Source organism: Chenopodium album, chromosome 11 (assembly GCF_948465745.1).
Source record: "Chenopodium album chromosome 11, dcCheAlbu1.1, whole genome shotgun sequence".
NCBI lineage: Eukaryota > Viridiplantae > Streptophyta > Magnoliopsida > Caryophyllales > Amaranthaceae > Chenopodium > Chenopodium album.
In genome coordinates, this window is record NC_137844.1 from 56,870,887 (window position 1) to 56,892,493 (window position 21,607).

At 35.9% G+C, this 21,607-nt stretch overlaps 1 protein-coding gene across 1 annotated transcript; it reads right to left on the reverse strand.

Annotated features, from left to right (window-relative positions):
- Positions 1-19,042, reverse strand: LOC145569363 (uncharacterized). Its single transcript, XM_081628708.1, has 23 exons — positions 18,732-19,042; positions 17,204-18,061; positions 16,199-16,311; positions 15,572-15,780; positions 14,419-14,538; positions 13,077-13,202; positions 12,871-12,996; positions 10,815-10,870; positions 10,610-10,709; positions 9,766-9,883; positions 8,770-8,979; positions 8,326-8,650; positions 6,526-6,619; positions 5,502-5,610; positions 5,124-5,395; positions 4,909-5,036; positions 3,164-3,398; positions 2,739-2,927; positions 2,375-2,661; positions 1,501-1,708; positions 1,147-1,386; positions 808-893; positions 1-647 (listed from the first exon to the last, which is right to left on the reverse strand). Exons 2-23 carry the CDS (start codon positions 18,031-18,033, stop codon positions 494-496), a joined length of 4,335 nt encoding a protein of 1,444 aa, XP_081484834.1. The 5' UTR covers positions 18,034-18,061; positions 18,732-19,042; the 3' UTR covers positions 1-493.
- Between the last annotated feature and the right edge of the window lie 2,565 nt (positions 19,043-21,607).

The window sequence follows — 21,607 nt, forward strand, 5'->3', positions numbered from 1 at the left end:
AAAGCTTAGATTGTACACAAAAGTTTTCTTCTATAAAGCACCTACTTACATGTTACATGCACAAGAGCAAAAGACGAGTACCGATGAATAATAATCTTCTAGCACTAGCTAGTTTACTACAAAAAATTCATTGAAGTCTTTGTGCTTTGCAGCACTTAAATGGATCAAATTTAGCTACAAAATTTCTACCTATCAAAAAATCAGGATAGGGTGCAGTGCTAGCAGCCACTCTCTTCCACATTAACATTTTACTCAGAAAGCAAGGCAAGACGGCAATCCTGTGTACTGGAGGAGAAATAAGAAGCTTAATGCGCTAATTTCCCTTGAAAAATAATTGTCAATCCATCAATCATGTATCACTTCCACTCTAGCTGCAGATGAAAAACTGCACAACTCTGAAGCTCTACTGTACAGCTTGGGCATATGTACAAGTCAAAAGGTTTTGGATAAATTTTGCATGCAAGTCTCGGTCTAAATTGGGGTCTATAAAAAACTATGATTCATGGGACCAAAAGCTGTCTGGGTCTGGGGTAAATAAAGAAGAATCGGGAATTTCCAAGTTTGCCAAGTGCCAATCTACAAAACGAGCCTGAATACTCTTTAAAAGCAGCAGAATTGAAGGCAAAAGCCACCATGCAACATCGTCCCTGTTAGCATGTAGAAAGAAATTTAGAATGCAAATTTAAGGTACTAACTACTAAAAGTGGGAAAATGAGGAAATAGAATGAAGAAGAAAAAAAATTACTAAATTAACTGGTTAAAATGTTACAAGGACAGAGAAGAGTAGGAAAAGTTGGCTAACTCGACCTTTTAGCAATCCCAGCATTTTTCTCTTTCGATGCCTTGACAGAAAGAAAAGTGTAGTAAGATATGCCCGATAGAAAAGCCACAACCTGCAAATAGTGAAGATAGTTAAAGTGTCAAACAAGGGTAGTCAAACCCATGGAATCTAGATCCAAGAATTGGTAGGCTTATTATCGACCAGATTTAACTCACTTATGGATTACCATGCTGACACAGATTTCATTTCTAGTTACAGAGACCAACATGGGTAGGTCAAGATAAACAGCAACTTGAAAGGAAAAAAAAAAAAAAAAACAAATTCTCAACAGTTTCATTATAAGGTAGGCTTAAGCCCTAACTTACAATGCTTGACAGAGATGTGGCGTTCCACAATGCATACATTCGTGCTAGTGAAGCCCTCCTATGCCCTTTGCTGAATAGTGCATTAAGGCCCGCAGGAAAGGGGGACAGCAGAGATAAAGGAAGAATAAGCAAGATAGCAAGAAAACTCCCAAGAGAAATCCAGTAAAAGTGTACAAGCGTAAGGCAGGTGACAGAAAGGTCAGCCAAAATGATGATCAAGATGAGCAGCTGCAAAGTATCCTGAACAGCATAAACATAAAGAACATATCAGAATCACATTATTACAAAAAAAGTTCTACAGAATTGTTTGAAAAATTTACCAATACACAACACAATTAAACATACTGAACAAACCTGGCAACCAACTGGCCTAGTGTTGCGCAGGAACAGAGAAAATAGAAAGAAAATGTCCCTTTTGAATTCCAGAGATCCCAGTGTGGCATCATTTATAAGAAATCCATTGACTAGGCCACCAGTCCTCTTTGGAGCTAACACCTGGCTCATGTGACTTTGCGTCTGTTGTAGCTGCCTGTACCTCTTGTCCTCCGTTCTTCCATTTATGCTGAAGAAAAATGAAAGGGAGACCAGGAGAAATTTGGTAAATGCAAGAAAATTACAAATGACCACTTTTAATAGAGGGAAGGATAGTTCAGATAAAGGCTGACATTTGCTTAGCTAAAATCTATTAGTAGTTCAGTAAAGGTATAATATCCTCAGATAGTAGCAGTAGCAATGTAGCAACTAGCATGACAGATAAGGGCGATGGTAACAATTGTTGAAATAGTAATAAATGAGAGAATGATTCACAGAATTACACAAGCATAATATTGAGACAAATCAGAATAGTAAAAACAGAGATTCGTTTAGTAGGATGAATATGTATATAATACATGGATAGAAAGGCATAAAAAGCAGAAAGCAGATGACACAGAAGGTGAGGGTACGTTAAGGAACCACCGATTCGGAGTCGACAGCACAAGTCAACGGTAATATCTTCAGTGAGATCTAGGTATCATCATGCTGATTACTATTGGTGGTTTGTAGAAAAAGGTTTTATAGGCTAACAAAATCGTACTGCACCCTTTTCTTATCATAGCCATTAACCACAATAGCAAGGATGACAATTGACATTATAACAAGGTAATATATCAATCAGCATGAGAATTTACTAGTGTCTGAAGAACATCAATCATAAACCTAATTCAATAAATAGGAATAAGCAACTTACTTTAGAGACTCGTCAACATTGATGTTAGGCAAAACAGGATAAGGCATGTTGTGCATTGTACAATCATCAACCACTACCCAAATTCCCAGTTGATTATAACCAGAAGCAGTGGCATGAAACCAACCAAGATCAATCCTCACTCGATGAAACTCTAATTGCGAATTTGCATGGCTATTAATCCAACAAATGACAGGAGCAAGTGTTGAGCGCATGAATCCATGCCGGACTGTCCTCAACTGAGCATTTAGACCAGCCACCAAATGACTCCAGACAGAAGTTGGGACATGCTGAACCAAATATGGGTCAAGGTTATACAATGCATCACATGGTCACTAATGCATTGGGGAAGGGGAAGGTGACACACCTGAGCCATCAGATTGGTCAACAGTGCATCACTATGAAGACTATACGGAGACATATAACAGCCATCGCCCCCAAAAATTATGCACAAGGGAAACCTCTTTTGTATGATTGACACAATATCTACACGCTTTTCGTCACCACCAAGAAAGAAATCAATATATGCAACCATTAAATCAGGTGTTCCTCCAACCTACAATGATACCATTATAATCGCATCATAGATAACCTTGAGGAGAAGAGAGCAGAGAGAGAGCCATTTCAAATTTTGTTAATCAAAGCCTTTCCCTGTTTACCTTCTCATACACATTTACTGAAATGCATGTAATTAGAAACTTCAAGGTGAAGAAAAAGTTGACATAGGAGTTCGAGTAATTGCTAAAGAGTGAAGTTTTTTTTCCTTTTTTGAAAACTACACGAAATGATTACCTTCATCCCTTTGTACAATGCCCTTGCTCGGCAAGAGCGTAGACACGAGTGGTCATATTCAGACTTGACATAATCCTGGAGACGTTGGATTTTAATTCTACGACGCCATTGTTTCCATGACCAAGCACAAGGATAAGCAAGCACTAAAAGAATACTGTGAACAGAGCCTTCCCACCAATCATATGCAGCAATAGAATTGATCTCATCAATGAATCTATTAAAGGCATCTTCATACCTGGACGAAAAGTAGTAAAAGCTCATCAGGTAATGTAAATGCTGAGACATGGACCATATGATTATATGAATTAGGTTGAGCAACATAAAACTATCAAATTCCTATTCCATCAATTTTCAGCAAATAGAAGGATTATCAAGTCATACATCAACATTCCTACTCTTCTAAGTTTTAAGGCTACGTTCTCTTCAACTTATTTAAGGTGCTCTGGATTGAATTTTTAAAGATCTGGCTGGTCTGGTCTAAATTTTTCTGGTATGAAACTGTCTGGTCTGGTCCAGTCAAAAGTTATTGTCTTGTTTGAATGGTTATCTTTATACTTTTGTCTGCTCTGGTCTTCATTTCTCTGGTCTGCTCTGGTCTTCATTTCTCTGGTCTGCTCTGGTCTAATTTAAGAAGAATAAATAATAAAGTGAATAATACAAAGCCAAAGTCTCCCCTTATAGTGCCTCCAATCTCCAATAAAACCAATCTTCCTGTTAAGTCACTATTTATAGACACTGCAAGTCCCAAACAACTTGAAGATAAGCATAAAAGAGCTATGATCAACTTTACTACAAATATCTGATCTACATAGTTAGTATTCCTTGTTTATATTCTGGTTCCATCTATTTTTTTTACCTTCTCTACGTATTCAAACTATACAAAATGTCAAGAAGGTTGGGCCATCTTCAATTTATTTATTTATTTTTACTGTAATAAGTTTATTAACAACCAGATAAGATCTAGGGATGACATGATATTAGCACCCTAGCTTTTCCCACAGCAAAGTTCTTTCTGAAATCCCTCAACACACCTTTTTCATATATACAAGCAAATATAAACCCTGCCACGAACAAAGACTGGTGCATATAGGATAATTACATTCACAGAAAACAAGGAATCAATACATGTCAAAAGAAGTGATGAGGGATAGTAGATAAACATGATTTGGCAGTGGAATCAGTTAACCATTTAGCGTAATTCTAGAATAAGCGATGAGGGTTAGTAGATAAACATTTGGTAGTGGAATCAGTTAACCATTTAGTGTAATCAATACAGTATATTTGGCAAGAATTAGTACAACTAACTCAGGATGAAGGGCAGAAGGACAAGGGCCCAAAAGCGGAAATGAATTTGCTAGATGAGCATGCAAACAATTTTTTTTCATTGATCCTTGCGATCTACCCACCCCCCCCCCCCTCCCTCTGTTTTTATGGCCATGGCACTTCTATCTAAACATTAAAATGTTGTAAAATGTGGATCTGGATCACATTGCTCCCTAATTAAGCACTCATATATACAGGCTTCGTCTGGTTAAAAACACACCACACAGATAATGTTGTCAACTGCCTATTCTGGAATCTTTTCCACCTAGCTCCAGGACATTCAGTTTTGGTTCAGTGTCAATACTCTGTTTGAGACTACAATGACGAGAGCAGCCTTTAATGAAGAGAAGTCCATTTAAACTGTCAGCAGCAATCACAGCAATAATAATTTCACAAAAAGGGAGAATGAATAAATATCTTACACAATCTCCACGATTTCATCAGGAGGAGAATATGAAAGGTGCCAGGGCTCCCTGAAGGTGTTTGGACCCGCAAAGTACATCCTGTAGACATGGCTTTGAGTTTCCTCAGCTCTATTGGGTCCCTTAACCTGGGATAAAGAGAGTATTATATGCACATACTAATACAAGCAATCCATCCTCTGGTAAAGAAAACTAGTTTGACATCAAGACCATACCTCTGATAGAGAGAGAAGATGGGGATACTGGCAATCCAAACTGCGCTGCTCAAATGAGTACGTACTGTGACACACGGAGCTTGATCCAACCAATTTGATACGCAGAAAATTTAACAATAGACCTAGGATTACCAAACAACATAGGAGGAGAAGGGAAAATGTCCAAGGCCCGCCAAATGGATACATCAGCTCCTCGAGGGGTGTAAAGCAGTGGGGCATTCTGTATTTGTCAGAACTACATTTGTATGGACATGATGGTTGACTCGCCCCACCTGCATTATTGCTTCAACATAAGTCAAAAGCCAAAAAGGAAAAAATAACAGAGAGATATAATATGGATTTATATATCTGTAAAAAAATTGCACTGTATTTATCTACCTCGTACATAAATAAATTCTGCACGGTGGGGAAGTGATTCTTGAGGGCAAGGAGTACAAAGCTGTTCATCAGATCCATCAATATCCTTAAAAGTTCCGATAGGGCACTCCTATTATATCAGGGAAATAAAAGCTATTCAACACAATGTCTCTAGCATAATTCAACCACATGTCAATTTATAGCCCATCATGAAAAATCACATCAGTGCAACCCTCATGATCTAAAACTTGTCCTACTTCCGTAGCTATAAGTTAGTTAAACTTATTGTAGACATACAAATTTAGGAGGGAAGGAGAAAGAGTGTGGCAATTGGGGTATATGTAAGAAAAATTAGGATAGAGAGTGTATGGGGATTAATGTATAGAACATAGTGTTGTATGTGGGGGCTTGTGTTGTACAAAAATGTAGGAAATGAAGTATTATATCAGAAAAGTTGGTAAACAAAAGGTTCCAAAATAGAAAAGGAAAAAAAGGTGTAAGCAACAGAAAGGATTGGATGAAAAATGAAAAGTCAAGCTAACAATTAGGAGCAGGGGAATAAATTTAAGGGAATTGTCAAGAATTCTCCCTTCATTGACTGCTAACTGCTAAGAATTGTGAAAATGTTCTGGATTCTCAGCTTGAACCACATCCCTTAACTAAGAATATGAAAGTGCTGCAATGAATTTAGAAATTGCTACTATCCAAATCAGCTAGGAAAGAGCCTTCATACTTGTCAAATAGTGGTTTCTCTGGCATGACCCTACAAAATTGAACCCTGTCAAGGGATAAGACGGATGACTTCACAAACTGTAGCTGCATCAATGAAGGGTGAAATCATCCCCGTAAGAAAAACAAAAGTTTTAAGGTTCACTGTGACATCATCCAGCAACCACTTTCACTAAGGCTTTGAAGGAAACCCAAGAAACATGCACTAACTGGCAAGACACACTAAATAATAAAGAATCTTCCTTTCATTGCAAAACAAGCATTGTCATAACAGTTAAAATCTAAGTAGTAAGTTTTAAAGGCAGCAAACTCTTACATTGCAAAATGTACCATAAAGTCCCTTAGGGCACTCTTTCCCGGTGATTGTGCCCTCTTCTCCATAGAAACCTAAGCTATCCCCTGCTCCTCCTCTGTTAACAATAAGTAAAGTTGTTATACCACCAACCTGAGGCATCCAATTTAAACTAGCATAAAGCTTGTAAATATTTTATAACAAAAGTATGGTAGTAAGATTGCAATTTAACGAAACAAAACAAACAAAATCCTTCTGGAGGATCCATAGAGAAATGTTCTTTCACCTAAACGGAAAAACTTATGCTGCCATTCTAAATAAATACAACATATTTTGTGTTTTGTGGGCCTTATGGCTCCAGGAAAAAAGAGTGATTCACAGTTGCAGTTTAAGATTTATTCATGGAAACAAACTCCACATGGCATCTCTACAATAACTAAAAGATAATCATAACCAGAATTTTTCAGAAAGTCGGACACCCACACTTGATAATGACCCATATTCTCCTATATGTCTCACAGATCAACCATTAATGATTCAGAGACAGGGGAGTGAATTTTACAAGGTGCTAAAGTTTAATTGGTGAAAATTAAAATATCACATGTACAATCTGTAAGCTTCATGCTGATTAGAAATACAAAAAACACTGCATGAGAGGTGTTGAGCACAAATCTTAAGACTATCCGATTTTTTTTTATGATGACTGATTATCAAACTAAGCTGAAAAATACTTTTCCAAATGCATGATGATACATGTACAAACGGCCAAAATGATTGCTATTAAGTGTTTTGAGAAATCTAGTTGTTTTCCCAGTATTGTCAGACTAGCTAATTCTAATACATTCTTTCAATGTGAAATCTGATCAATTTACAGTCAACAATATCAAAGACTAAAAGAGAGGTTTTCAATGGATTCTTCTTGGAAAAACAACAATCCATTTGTCACTTGACAAAAAGTAAGACTGTAAGAGGCAGGTAAATTTAATGAGTCAACATGATTTAGTCCATTTTAATGAGTTACACTAACTTTTTGAGGAATAGCTAGTAGTACCATTAATCAAGAGTTGGACAAATTTTCAATTAAAATGTAGGAAGCAATAGCAGAAGGACAATGATTTTCCCACACTTGCTCGAATCCAAAAGGTACTATCCTAGCTAGGTGATGGGCGACAAAGTTCCCATCCCTACGAACATGAGACCAAGAAACAAAATTAAAGTCTTTGCATACAAACATTACATCATCAAGATCCGAGAAAAAGATCACAGCTTTCGATAGAAGATTTATAACAATTTGGCTATCTGATTCCACCACCAAGTTCTTCACCTCATATCTTCGAGCTCCAAAACAATTTTAAAGCTTTCTTTTGACTAAAATTTTGGGTCAGTATCTTCACAAAAACTAAAATTCAGTTCATCAATACAATGAAGTTCCAGCACTGACTATCCTAAATCCTACCGGCTTTAGATTTTTCTTTAAAAAAAAAAAAATAAAAAAAAAAAAAAGACTGGTTTAGCATCCTAAGATTAAAATGTGAGACAAAATATTAAATAAATAAATAAAAATCCAACAACACCACCACCACCACCACCAATATCACAGCATGCCTGGGAGACCCATGACCCTCAAATTCATTGTCAAAAAGAATCACTTTTAAATAGTATCAAGAGATGCTCCAGAATCCAGATGTTAGGAGTGGTTCCCTTTGAGTAAGAGGTTGGCAGATCAATTATTCATGTATCCTGTTCTTTGTTCTTCCCTTCAAAATAGATAAATAATTTTCTAAGAACAATTTTAGTAGTATCGATAATGAAACTTATACATACCCACTGTAGATGGTGCCATTTACTACGGCAATGGGAATATATTCATCTCCAGTAATAATGTCAGACCAATGAAAATGAATTCTTCCACCGCCGCCGCCGCCGCCGCCAAGAGGACCGCCTTTTCCACCAGCAGCTGATAAGCTAGATTTTTCAGCAAGTACGAGTTCTTGTAGAAAAAGAAGAATTGTACCACCAGAGCCCCCACCAAGACCACCAATTATAGCTCCATCGCTATTATTAATCTCTTGATTATAACTTTGACCATCAGTTCTTAATGATCCATACATATCAAGTCTGAGTAATGGCCATTGTATTGCCCCAATCACTGAATGTTTAGAAATTTAAAGGGAAACACAGAAATGAGCTTTATACTTGTAGATATATTTATAGGACAATCACTGGTAAGCTCTCAATGAGTAATAGGAAATTAGGAACTATGCTTACCTATCATTCCACCCCCAGCCACATGTCCATACGACTCGTTTGGACCCTCAGATCCACTTCCTAGCTCACAAGGAAGATTAGCATTGCCATATATACTCCCACCTTCACTTATTGTTCCATTGAACATCCCTGAACCTCCCTTGCCTCCATGCCCAGCACCACTGCCAGCACCATATAAGAATCTTCCCTTACCATTACCTTTTCGGCAACCTGGAAAACAATAATATAATCATGAGGCCAGGAAATTAATGTTGAAAGCTTTTACAAGATGTTAAAAGGAAACTCCTTTAATGTGAAGTAATTCGCAATGTATTCAGAAACACGATCAATTGTTTCGCAAGAGTTCCTAAAAGCAATAATCTTCAGATTTTACCACCTCATAAAAACAGGCATGTATAAGAGTATAAAGAAACAAAACAAGTAAACATCACATGACAACAAAAAGATATATGAAATTACCAATTTAGTGCATGCTCCATCCAAGAGCATTAAAGCATATAAGATAAAGTAGTATCAACATATATAAGGCCCAATTTATACAGCAGTTCATGCAATAACACTAATTTATAGCTGTATCACCATATAAAAGCCCCCAATTTATACAAGAGTTCATGCAATAATACAGATTAATCAGTTATTAGATATGTTAAAAATGTTTATAAGCAATTTCATGTAGAAAGTTTAAGAAATTGCCGCAGTAAGGCCCTGTTCACTTCACCTTGAAAAAATAATATTCAGTTCAGTAAAAATAAGTTCAATTCAGCAAAAATAATTTCACTTCAGTAAAAATCAGTAAATTTGATGAAGAAATATAATAGAAAATCAGTAAAAAAGAATTTCACTTCAGCAAAAAGAATTTCAATTCAGTAAAATTAATTTCAGTTCTGTAAAAGTTCAGTAAAAATAATTTTAGTTCGGTAAAAATAAGGTGAAGTGAACGGGGCCTAACAAGTTTGAAAAGAAAAAAAACTAAAAATTATGGAAGTACTTTATTACCCAGTTCCGATGCAGTTATCATCCCATCAGCACTCACAACAATTGTCCTCGCCCTATGAAAGTGGATTATACTTCCTTTTACAAGACCATCAACAAGAATGTCTTCAACACGGCATATCTGCCACATAGAAATATGCAGTAGATAAATGTTGCCTGCCCATATCACCAGCTCCAAGAGACTGTAGAAGTCAATTGTACTGAATTATTATGTAACATATTAAGATATGATTCTGTCGAGAAGGACCACCGTAGTAGTGGTAATGATCTAAGTGGTATAGCAGTAGCACAAATCTAGGGTAGCTAGAAATCCTCTAAATTACTTACTTACACTACTCATACTCAGAATCCTAGTATTTCTACTTGGCATGTGTGATAGAAGAGGATAACAAGGTAAAACCAGAAATAGCTTCAAAGAAAAAAGAAACATTCTCAGCAGCGAAAAATAAAAATTGAGAGAATCTAAGGAGAGGATAATCGGATAAGTGAGGTTATAACATTTCAGAGGAGAGATCAGAGAGCTTGGGGCAATATTTTGACCATCAAATTGTTAAATGTCACTTGTTATATGATAATATGATATTAATATAAAATGCTGAACCCTGTTAAGAGTAAAACTTACAAGGTGGTTTACAGAAATATCCATAGTTACTTGCAATTGGAAAAACAGGTGTAAAAAAACAAATATGTGGGAGAACATGGTAAAAGTAAACTTTACTACTTTCTGTACAATATTAGACAGAGGATAAAGCAGTCAGTAGGAAGCATTTCCTAGTGACAAAAACTGAAAAAGGAATCACATTGATTTTCTCATACAACTACGATACAGATGTACAATTCCTCTTACTTGTAGTGAGAAGGATGTGGTACTGTTAATATGACAATCATCTGGTGGATTTATTAAATCCATTGGGCATATCTGATTCTCACAAAGAGATTTTGTTACCCTGCAATAGATATTCAAAATTGGCAGTAAGAACTATATCATGAAGCAAGGTCAACTGCCAGTCTGTAGTCAATTATCAGAAACAAGTAAAGAATAAGGCAATCACATGGTTTTACTAGCATCATCGTCCAATGGTGCCTGAACTAATGAACCACGTCCAAGCTGCAAATGCCCACAAGAAATCAGTGAGAATGCAAGTAAACAAATCTCACAGCTAGTAACAAGTACAAGGTGATGTTGGTGAAGTGATGCAGCCACACAAAGACCAGACTAGAAAATGCAGTAATGATACTAAAATCTCCAAGTAGCAGTAGCAATCAGCATAAACATTCACCAGCATTAGAATACTGAAACTTTAGCAATAGGTACAAACATATTCTCTTATTGGATGGAAGAAGCTAAAATTGATATGAGAAAATCGGGTTTACAAGAGCATATAGCACTTGATAGAAGGAGAGGGTTTTGTTCATGACCACTGAAGATAAATTTTATTTCTTGGTTCATGCAACAATCCCCATCAGATTCTCTTCAATTGAATAAGATTGACACTTTTGAACTGCACTAGACCAAAATGATATACAAACAATAGCACCATATTGTGACGAGGCTGGAAGGAAGACAGCTCATGCTTAAAATAATGTTAACAGAGGCTGCTCGCTTTAAAATTCTGGCACTTCCTCAGACCAAATACTTCAATATTGCTATAATGGTACAATGCCAGAGAGGCATACACACTCTAATTAGATAAAGAGAAACCCTTGTTCTTTTAGACATGGAGACTAAACAATATGTTCCTTTAAGATTCAATAGTGAGCACATAAAACAAAGGACATGTTACACTCCAACAAATTTAAAATCAATAGAAAGTGAGAAGTTTTTGCAATGTCTGTGCTACAAAGCTGAACTTTATAGAAGAATCAATGGCCTCATTAGCCACATAAAAAAAATCTGTTAAAGCTAAGTCTCATTTCAAGTTAATGTCCAACTTAAAATTCCTCCTCAGTCCTAACTATGTTGCCAAAACCATGCATAGTAAAACAGAGTCATTCTTATCACTCTGCTAAAATAGTAAATGTACAAAAATCTTGACAACAGAGTAATTCTTATCGCAAACATCTTGATACCATGTATATGTGTATGTGACTATGTGCATATATAAGCATACATATATATATGGATGAAAGTTTCCTTCAACAAGGCCAAATCAGACTTGTGCATACAGTAAACGTATTTCATCAATTCACCATGGAGGCAATCATAGCAACAATCAAATACGCTGAAGGGACATTCCAGAGGACATTAAATGATATTTGATAAGAAGTTGTTGACTAGCTGTTACATATATTAAATTATCAACTACTACTTTTAATTTTCAAAAGCTTATAATATTAGCTTTTGATAAAAGCTACCTCTACCACTAAAAGCTACACCAACCACTACATTGCCAAACGCTCAAATTTTCAACTCAGTTAATGCCGAACACGCCCTAAGTTGCAAAATCTACAGCACAGTTGTTGAAGGAGTTATTCTATTTTCATTTGCAAATTGCTCTGCCACATGTTGAATCACTTTTGATACTTATCATTCTATAAGATAGAACAACAACAACAACAACCACATAGCCTTAGTCCCAAAATGATTCGGGGTTGGCTAACAGAATAGAGAGTGAAATTCTGAAATTATTTGCAAAAAAGGCAGTTCCAAAAGCATCCCATTTGGCCGTCACATGTGTCGTATAAGAATACTAGAAGAGCTTGAGGCAACAGAGTAAAAGAATTAATTAAGCACCTGAAAAAATAAATAGAATGATGGGGGAAAAAAGAAATTGGAGATGAAGGGCTCAATTATCCTTTTAGTCCAACTTTGACTACGTGTACTGAAATCAGGAAGACAAACGTGGAGTAGAGGAAAACAGAATGATTGAATTTAACAGAGGAAGGTTCCTAAAATTTCTGTAATCAAAGCTTTTGCTAAGGAGTAAAGACATCCACAAACAATAAACTAAGCAAGCCATGAAAAACATGTTAACATGTCCATATAAGATAAATCATCAGCGTGAGGTGAGTAAAGGAGAAAAGCCACAAATACTACAATGAATAAGTTGCTCACTGAAACACAAAAGAAACCTTGTGGGAACCTATGCTGAAAAAATAACTCCTTACAGTGATGTTATAAAACTGTGACAGCAACAGCCGCTGACTTTTGATTAAGTCACCATGACCAGTCAGCTTCAACAGCCCTTGACCAAATAGTGCCAAATTTGTGTTTGAACTTATAACAGAATGTTCCTGCATGGAACAATGGGTAATTAGCCTGACTAGTGATGAAAAACAAAAGTCATAGGATAAGAGAATAGAAAGATTGATACCCTTAAGACAGCAAGATTTCTAACTTCAAGGACAGAGGTTGTGACAACAGCTTTGCCGCCATCAATTTGGATCTCAGAGTTCCACATAAGTAACATTTTGACAATCACTCGCAAAGAACCATGGACCTTCACTCACATGACAGAAAACAACAAATCAGCCAAAATGAAGATGGCAATACAAGTCTTGATTCTTAGCACAAGAAAGTCATGAATAATAATTATTTAAAGTCTGATTTGATTGTGCAAAAAACATAATGGAAGGAGAAACAATTTACCACACAACTAAGCACTAGATTTATTAGACTATTATTGATGTCCATCGTGAGTCATTACGACATTACATATTGAAGTTTTAATGGAAGACATTGATGGGATATAATAAAATATAAAGGAACTATACTTTGGAAAATGTAGCACATGTAAACAACTGTAAGCAACAACCCAAGAATGCAGACACGTTGACTTAAATGAAGTAACATGTGATATCCATACACTACAAGTCTCCAGTATCCAATTAGAATGATTATGTTACCTCTTATACTTTAAATCCTTCATCGTAGGTATAATAAAATAATAACAAAAGCAAACCAAGGGGGTGCATAACTGGAGTCAAGTTTTAGGTTCTACACAATACTTGAAACCTTTATGTTGCAGATACATTACTACATGATAAAGCGAGGGCTTGAGTTTATTTATCCGGGTGAGCGGGCGACACCCTTTTGATATCTTTTTATTATACTCATATACCTCATTTTTACTTTACAACAACAGCAGCAACAAAAACAAGGGAACATTGACTTCACAAAAAGGAAGGCTAGGATTAATATAATTATGCCCCCCAAATCACTTGTAAAATAGTTGAAGTTTCCAAAACCTATAAGAAAATTTTCACACACAAAAATTGGACCCAAATAGTTGGATATTTAGATGGCTTATTAAAAGAAAGCCTAATACTTATTCCTAATAAATAGCAAACCCTTGTTGTAAAGGCAACAACATTAACAACCAAAATTTGTGGTTGATGAAAATTAGAATGTGGACTGTGTGAGCCGATGAGGTGCAGCTAATGATATGAATATGAATTAGCCACCTCACAATCAATCGAAATATGAAATAGATTTTTTATAAACAGTGTATGCACCACAAACCCCAAATAATCAAGAAGAAAAACAAAGTACTATCAGTACTACTAAGAGTAAAAAGACAGTAATATTGCAACCAGCGCATATAAAAAGTACTCAGAAAATTTTGTTGAGCAAACCTTCAGGGAACAATACAATTAGACTACAAGAATTATCTAAAATAACAAGGTGAAAATAAATGTGGATTCTATTCTCCATACCTGTATTTGGGAGTCACTCATGAGAAGTTCTTCAGCAACAATCTCAAACTCTGAGACAGGACGATCCATCAACCCAAAGTTGATACTACTCTTGCTAAGCACACTTAATTGTCCGCTCAGCTAAACAATGAAGAACAAATAGCCTTCAGTAATTACACAAGTAGACAGCAGTATATTGGAACTTACTAATGATCAATGCTTTGGAGATATAAGGTCCAATGAAATATTTTTTTTTCTCAATTACAACCAGCAAAAACACCTTGTTGTAAAAACAACAAGACCAAACTCAAGTTATTTACGAAGTTATTGCCCACCTTTCTCTCATAGGAGAAAAGATGAAGCCAGGTAGTTACATGGGAATTTTGAGGGACATGCATAAAAATATCATAGGCAATTTAGTCAAGTAGAAATGTAAATTTAGCAAACAGCAATCTCAATATGGAGCTCAATCTTGAAGAGGCTTAGAGAGCTGTAATGGCTACATCAGTAACCCTAAGTAATCTACACTAATAAAGATGATATATTGAAAGAGCGAATAAAAAATGAAAAAAGGGTGAGGTAATAAGGAATTTAGAATTGAGATTGGAAATACTTAGATATCTTCTACAAGATATTAGAAAGGTTTTTTTTTTTTTTAAATGAAAAGGAACAAGTGATACCCCCTTCGTTTTTTAGAACGTTACACTAAGGGGGACGAGTTTTTTTTTGGAATGTTCCCTCCCGTGAAAATACTGAACACAGTATAGGAATTTGTAATGGTTACTAAAGGAGAGTGAGAAAACTTATGATAGAAGAATTTGATGGGCTGCTAAAAGCGCATTGAGCATTGAGCAATGTCAATTATGATGACAAAGGGAAACTAAAAGGACTCGATTTCTGCTGACAAATAAATTATCTTACTGCAGAGACATCCATCTAATATATGCATCGTAATATTAGTTTGTTTTAAGAGGACAAATTTCCACAAGCAAATGTCAAATTTAATAAGCCAGACTTCTCTTCCTGGCCCTTCATAAGCAAGGAAACAAACTATAATTGACCAAAAGCCACTAGTGCAGTTTCAATTGCATGCTTAGTGAAAATACCTAAACTCTGGTTCACAAGAGTGAGACCATAATTAATAATTGGATATATGATAGAAAAAAGGTAATACCTGAACTCTGGTCCACAAGAGTGGGACCAAAACTTTTGCGCTGTTTTCTATAAAGACTTTGGACCATAATGGAGTGAGAGAAAAATCCAGAAGAGGAGTTTCAGTTTCTGTGCTCATATTGTCATTGCTAACTCTTAAACTGAGAAGAGTAGCATCAAAATAAGTTCCTGCTGCTCCAGCATTATCAGGACACCCAATACTTAAACCACCTGCCATAGCAGAGGTCAAAAAACTTTATCTTCCAGCTCCTCCACCAACATATCTATTACAAAAATCCATATTGCATATATGATAAAGAGTACATAATAATAATAAACATATAAATCTAATAGACATTAGGAATGATCTATTTGTCTTAAGATGATTGGTAATAAACTAATAATTCATAATAAGGATTTCTCAACATCTTAGCTACTTTTTGAGTTGAGATAGTCCACAAAATGAACTTGATTAATTAAGTCTTAGATGTAAGAAAATTGAAAATTAGTGGAAAGCAAGCCAATACATATATGTAATGAATGCCAGCTAGAATAATTTATAAACAGAATTGAACCAAGAAAACATTTTGCACTTAATCAAGTATTTTGCAGTTTCTTCAAGTAAGAAGGATAAGTGACCAACACTAACCATGCACAGTAACTTTAACATCTTGTACACTGTAGCAACGAAGTGAAATTCTTCCGCCGCCGCCGCCTCCCCATCCTCTTCCACCAGCTGCACTGATAGTACCAAGACCATTCCTAAACGCAAGCAGTTAAATTGATTAAAAAATACCACCACAGAACTGGAAGGGGCAAGGGGGTGAGGGTATTATTGAAAAGTTCTATACGGGCAATATAGGAACTCATCAAGAAAATAATGCAGAGTACAATTTTCTCCTCAGGAGAAAAAAATACAAGTGTATATGCATACAAACCTAAAACCAAGTTTGGCCACAAGCATATGCTAAACTTCCTACAGAAATACATCTGGCAGCATGTCCAGAGTTGTTCACATTGGAATATATACAGGTATTATATAGAAGCTCTGAAAGCTATGGTTGTGAGAGGTAAACTTGGGGCAAGCTTGACTTCATTAGACTCCACTAGCAGCGAGATGCACATTGATCGATTCTATGTCATTGATCATTGATGCAACAGTTATAAATATAACCCAGAGAAATCTTTTGCATATAACTATGAACCGAGGGAGTAGTCTAGGACTAGTAAGCGCACTTGCAGAGTTGCAGATGAAACTGACCCCCCCCCCCCCCCCCTCCTTCCCACACAAGATTTATGATTGGCCTTTTGAGGCATGGGATATACAGATAGGTGATTCAAAGCCTTCCATTGTGCAGTCAATTGCCTATGAGCTTCCAATTAAAAGGGGTGGTCAAACACTAGGAATTTTTTTTTTCAATTTTTTTGTGGTTTCTATCCTCTATATGAATCATTCAACAGAAGAACATATCCATAGCATGAACCTCGGTTGGAGAAGTAGCATCTACATTTCAAGTATACATAAATTGCATGGCTATGAACACATTGGGCACTAGGTTCAGTATTCAACTATCAAGATAAAAATGTAGTATGGCCCTAAAAATAAAACACAGAACATCATATGAGCAATAGAGTCCCTTCAGAATGTACTCACAGCTTATAAGCAATTATGTAGATGCTCCCACCAGAACCTCCACCCCCACTTGCTCCTCCATCACCACCTTCAGCAAGTACAGACCCATTTAAGTACAACTCGTCTTCTACTACTAGTTTTACACGTCCTCCACCATTCCCTCGAAAGGGATTTTGGGCAGATCTACCACTTCCTTTGCTCCCATAGCTCCATGGATCGGATACATCAGACCATGAATATACATCTCCACCCCAAGCACCTAGATACTCACAAGAAGCACCCCGGCCTCCATGCCCTCCCCCAGCTCCTGCATATCCAACAGGGGTGCCACTAGTTTGTGAGGGTGGTCCTCCACTGAGTGATGTAGTATTTACAGTAGAATTCTGGCCAATGCTCAAGCTACGGGCAGATATAACAACTGAACCAGCAATAATAGCAGCATTAGGTCCAACTTTCACCTTCCCCGATACATTGAAGCTTATGGAACATCCTTCTATGGGGCATACAATTAAAACATGAGGTAGTATCTCCAAGTTTCCAATACCAACAGCATATATACTTGAATTCAAATGTACATTTGAGTTAAGCAAGCAAGTAGTATTGAAGGACCCAACACCTTCAAGGTCCTCACAAGATACCAAATCAACTGAAGTTTTGTCAACATATTCATGAACTCTATTTTCCAAACGGTCACTTAGAATCGGCATAGAGCTGTTAACAAACGAAACTTCAAAATCATTTTCCCCGCCTATATACCAGCCACAAACACCACTAAATGTAAAAAATAAAAGCTGTGCCAAGAAAAGACTGGAATACAGATACCAATGAGAAAACAGAGGAGGCATCCGCATCCACTACGCAGAGTACCACCGGAATTTCCTGCATACAAGCAGAAAATGTGTTTAAGATATCACCGAAAAAATCAAAATTGACCTAAGGCAAAAATGTTAGGTTATTTGCAAGGTTAATTTGGCCATACTCAATTTCCTGCATTTACCCATCAAACTGGTAATAACACACCTAAACATTATTCATAGGTGATTGTCTGATGGATATTTAATGGGATTTAATTTAAACTATTTCACACCCAAATTTACAGAATCCTTGAATGCATATTGCATAATCTCAAGTCATTCCTAGGCTCCAAATACCATCTATAGACAAGAACACTATAATACCATCATAATTTCACTCAAGCATTAGATTTAATAAAAATACAAACCCTAAATTTTCGAAATTTATCAAACAGAAAAATCTCCCAATAAATGCATGCAAGTGATTCAGCATAATTCCAGCATTCAAAATGGATTCAACATCTCATTACCAAAATAACACTCAATTCATGTCAGAAATAAACCAAAATTCATCAAAAAAAAATAATTAAACCCTTTTCACGAAATTATAAACCCTTAAGAAATTCTCATTACAAAACTCAAAAAACGCTCAAAATTCTAACAATCAACCAAAAAAAAAACGACAAATACTTGCAAAATTCTCCTTAAAATAATTAAATAAAAATTAAAAAAGCAGAATTGAGAAAGCAACATACCAGAGTTAAAAGAGAGAAAGACAAAAATTCTGGAAAATGGGATGATCGGAAGAGACGAATAATTCAGGTGAAATTATGAAGAAGGTGGCTTTTTCATTATGAAAATATAATTATATTTAAAAAAAAAAAAGGGGAAAATGCCAAAATGAGTATTGAACTGAACACTGAGTATTGAGTAGTAAGATAGATTGTAACGCTATTCGAGTCTAACTCCAACCTACTACTACGTCAGATTTAAACGTTCTCCTTATTTTGAGTTTTTGGTGATATTGACTGCTGTTGTTATCATTGTTTGATACATTATTGTTGACCTTGTTGTCATTTTCGATCTATTATCCGAGAGTAATTTAAATCATCCGACATACGAGTATTGAATTTTGATTAATTAAAATTGGGTTTTACTTGTTGGTCACTTTTTATGTTGTTTTAGTTCGGTTAACATATCTTAAACACTTATTAATAACTTCAGTCCGTCTTGTATGTGGTCAACCATATCGTGTGATCCCTTATATAAACAAAGTAACCCCTATAATATTGACAGAGTGACCCTTGTAACACTGACCGAATAACCCCTATGATACTGATTAATTAATTCTATAAGCTATAACACTGACAAAGTAACCCTTTTAACACTCACCAAGTAACCCCTATTAGGCTATTACACTAAAGAAGTAACCCCTATGATGAATGGCCACACCATATATAAAAATTTGTGTATGGACTTTCTTCCTAATTTCATGTTCTTTTAGTACTATAAACTTTTTATGTTGTTGGATATCAAGACTTTTGATTTTGATTTTAAATGACAATCTAAGTTCTGAAATGAGAAGGCATATGAAATGCATAAAGTAAAACACACAACCAAAATTAAGGTTGAAAAGCTTGAAGCCTACGAGTATATTACTTTACCGTTTCAAATTTCAATCCGAAAAGAATTATTCTACAATGCAGGAATGCTTAAAATGATGAGATGTAAAGATCAAGGGGTTCTCTCAATTTGTTTCACTTACTCTTATATATGGAGATTACATAACAATTTCAATATTTATAGTACTAGGCATTTAAAAACAATATTCACAAAAATTACAACTTTAGATTTAGGGGCTCAGCATCTCTACTGCCCAGCCAAGTATTTGCTCAATCACTGCAATTTTCAAAAGAGGATCAACATATACAGTACAACCTCTTTGATACTAGACCATACATTGCAAAAATTAGCCTCTCTAATAATAGGACAACTATTTAGAGCACACATACACGGTTTCAAACTAGCTAGCTATAAAAATTAATCAAATTTGATTATGATACTTCGTTTATTCCACAATATTACACATGTTTATTTTTTACACGTACTATTCACAAACTCTATTTAAACATATATTGTGATTGATATGTAAAAAAATACAATTATGTATGATGTTGTTAAAGTCATCTCAATTTATACTTCGTTAGTGTTATAAGGGTTACTCGGCCAAAGTTACAGAGGTTACTCGGTTAATACTACGAGCGTTACTTTGTCATTATTATAAGGGTTAAATTATTCTTTTACAAACAGTCACATGTAGAGGTGTTAATCGAGTGGAGCAACATGAACTCCATTAGGTCAAAAGCTCGGTTAAAACGTCTCGACTCGAGATGTTAACGACCCTGAGTTGAGCAAGCTCTAACTCAACTCGATAAGCTCGTGAGCAACTCGATAATACATTTTTATTAATAGTAATTTGTAAACATGGGCATCGTGCCGTGCCGGGTCGCCGCGGGCCGTGCCTAGGTGGGGCTCGTACCGGGCTGTGCCGTGCCTGCTTTCCGGTGGACCGTCCCGTGCCGTGCCAAATTTTGGCACACCCCAGCACACGGCACGGCACGACCCACGTGCCTGGCGAGTCGTGCCGTACCGGGCAGCGAGCCGTCCCGGTATTTTAATTTTTCTTTTTAATATATATGTATATATAAAAAATCGATATATATATTTTTTTTTTGAACAACTTTAAAATTAGGTTTATATAAGTAATTTTATTAATTTATGTTTATATTTATGTTAATATATTTTTTTTTGAACAACTTTAAAATTAAGTTTGTATAAATAATTTATGTTTAAATTTATATAAATAATTTTATTAATTTAGCAAAAAATAACAATGCATATAATTAAAAAAATTTACGAGTGCGATAAGTCCTTTACGGCTGTTGGGGAAAACGGCTAGTTCCAACGGCTATATTGGCATGGGTCGATGACCGTGCCACTCGCCGTGATTGTGCCAATTTTCAAAATTTGTGTTCACGGCACAGCCCACAAGTGGGTTGCCGTGTCGGAATCGTGTCGGGCCCGTGCCACCCGCGTGCCGGCACGACCCATGACCACCTTTAGTAATTTGCAAACAAAGTTACCATGTTTAAACAAATTTGAAAATTAATAAGAGTTAGTAGTTAATTATAATTATAAAAAAGAAAGAGTAAATCTTTAATAATAAATAAATTAAAAATGAAAACTATATAAAGTGAACAAAACAAATAAAGGCCTATAATTTGTAAAACTTTAACGAGCAAATCGTGAGCTACTCGACTAAACTCGAAACTTTAACGAGCAGAGGCGAGGAGATTTTATTGACTCAAAACTTTAGCGAGCACGAGTTGAGCACATATAAAAAGTTTTCGAGTCGATCAGTTGAGCACCCCACAGCTCGTGATCGACTTGCTCGATTAGCACCCCTACTCACATGGTGTGGCCAGCCACATACAAAATACGCTGATTTATAAATGCATGTGAAAATCACATATCGATCGGTATAAATAGTGTTTATTTACTCATTTGTCCCTATTTGTTTGCCCCATAGATAAAATGTACTTTTTTTAAGGATTGAACAAAAATTTGTAAG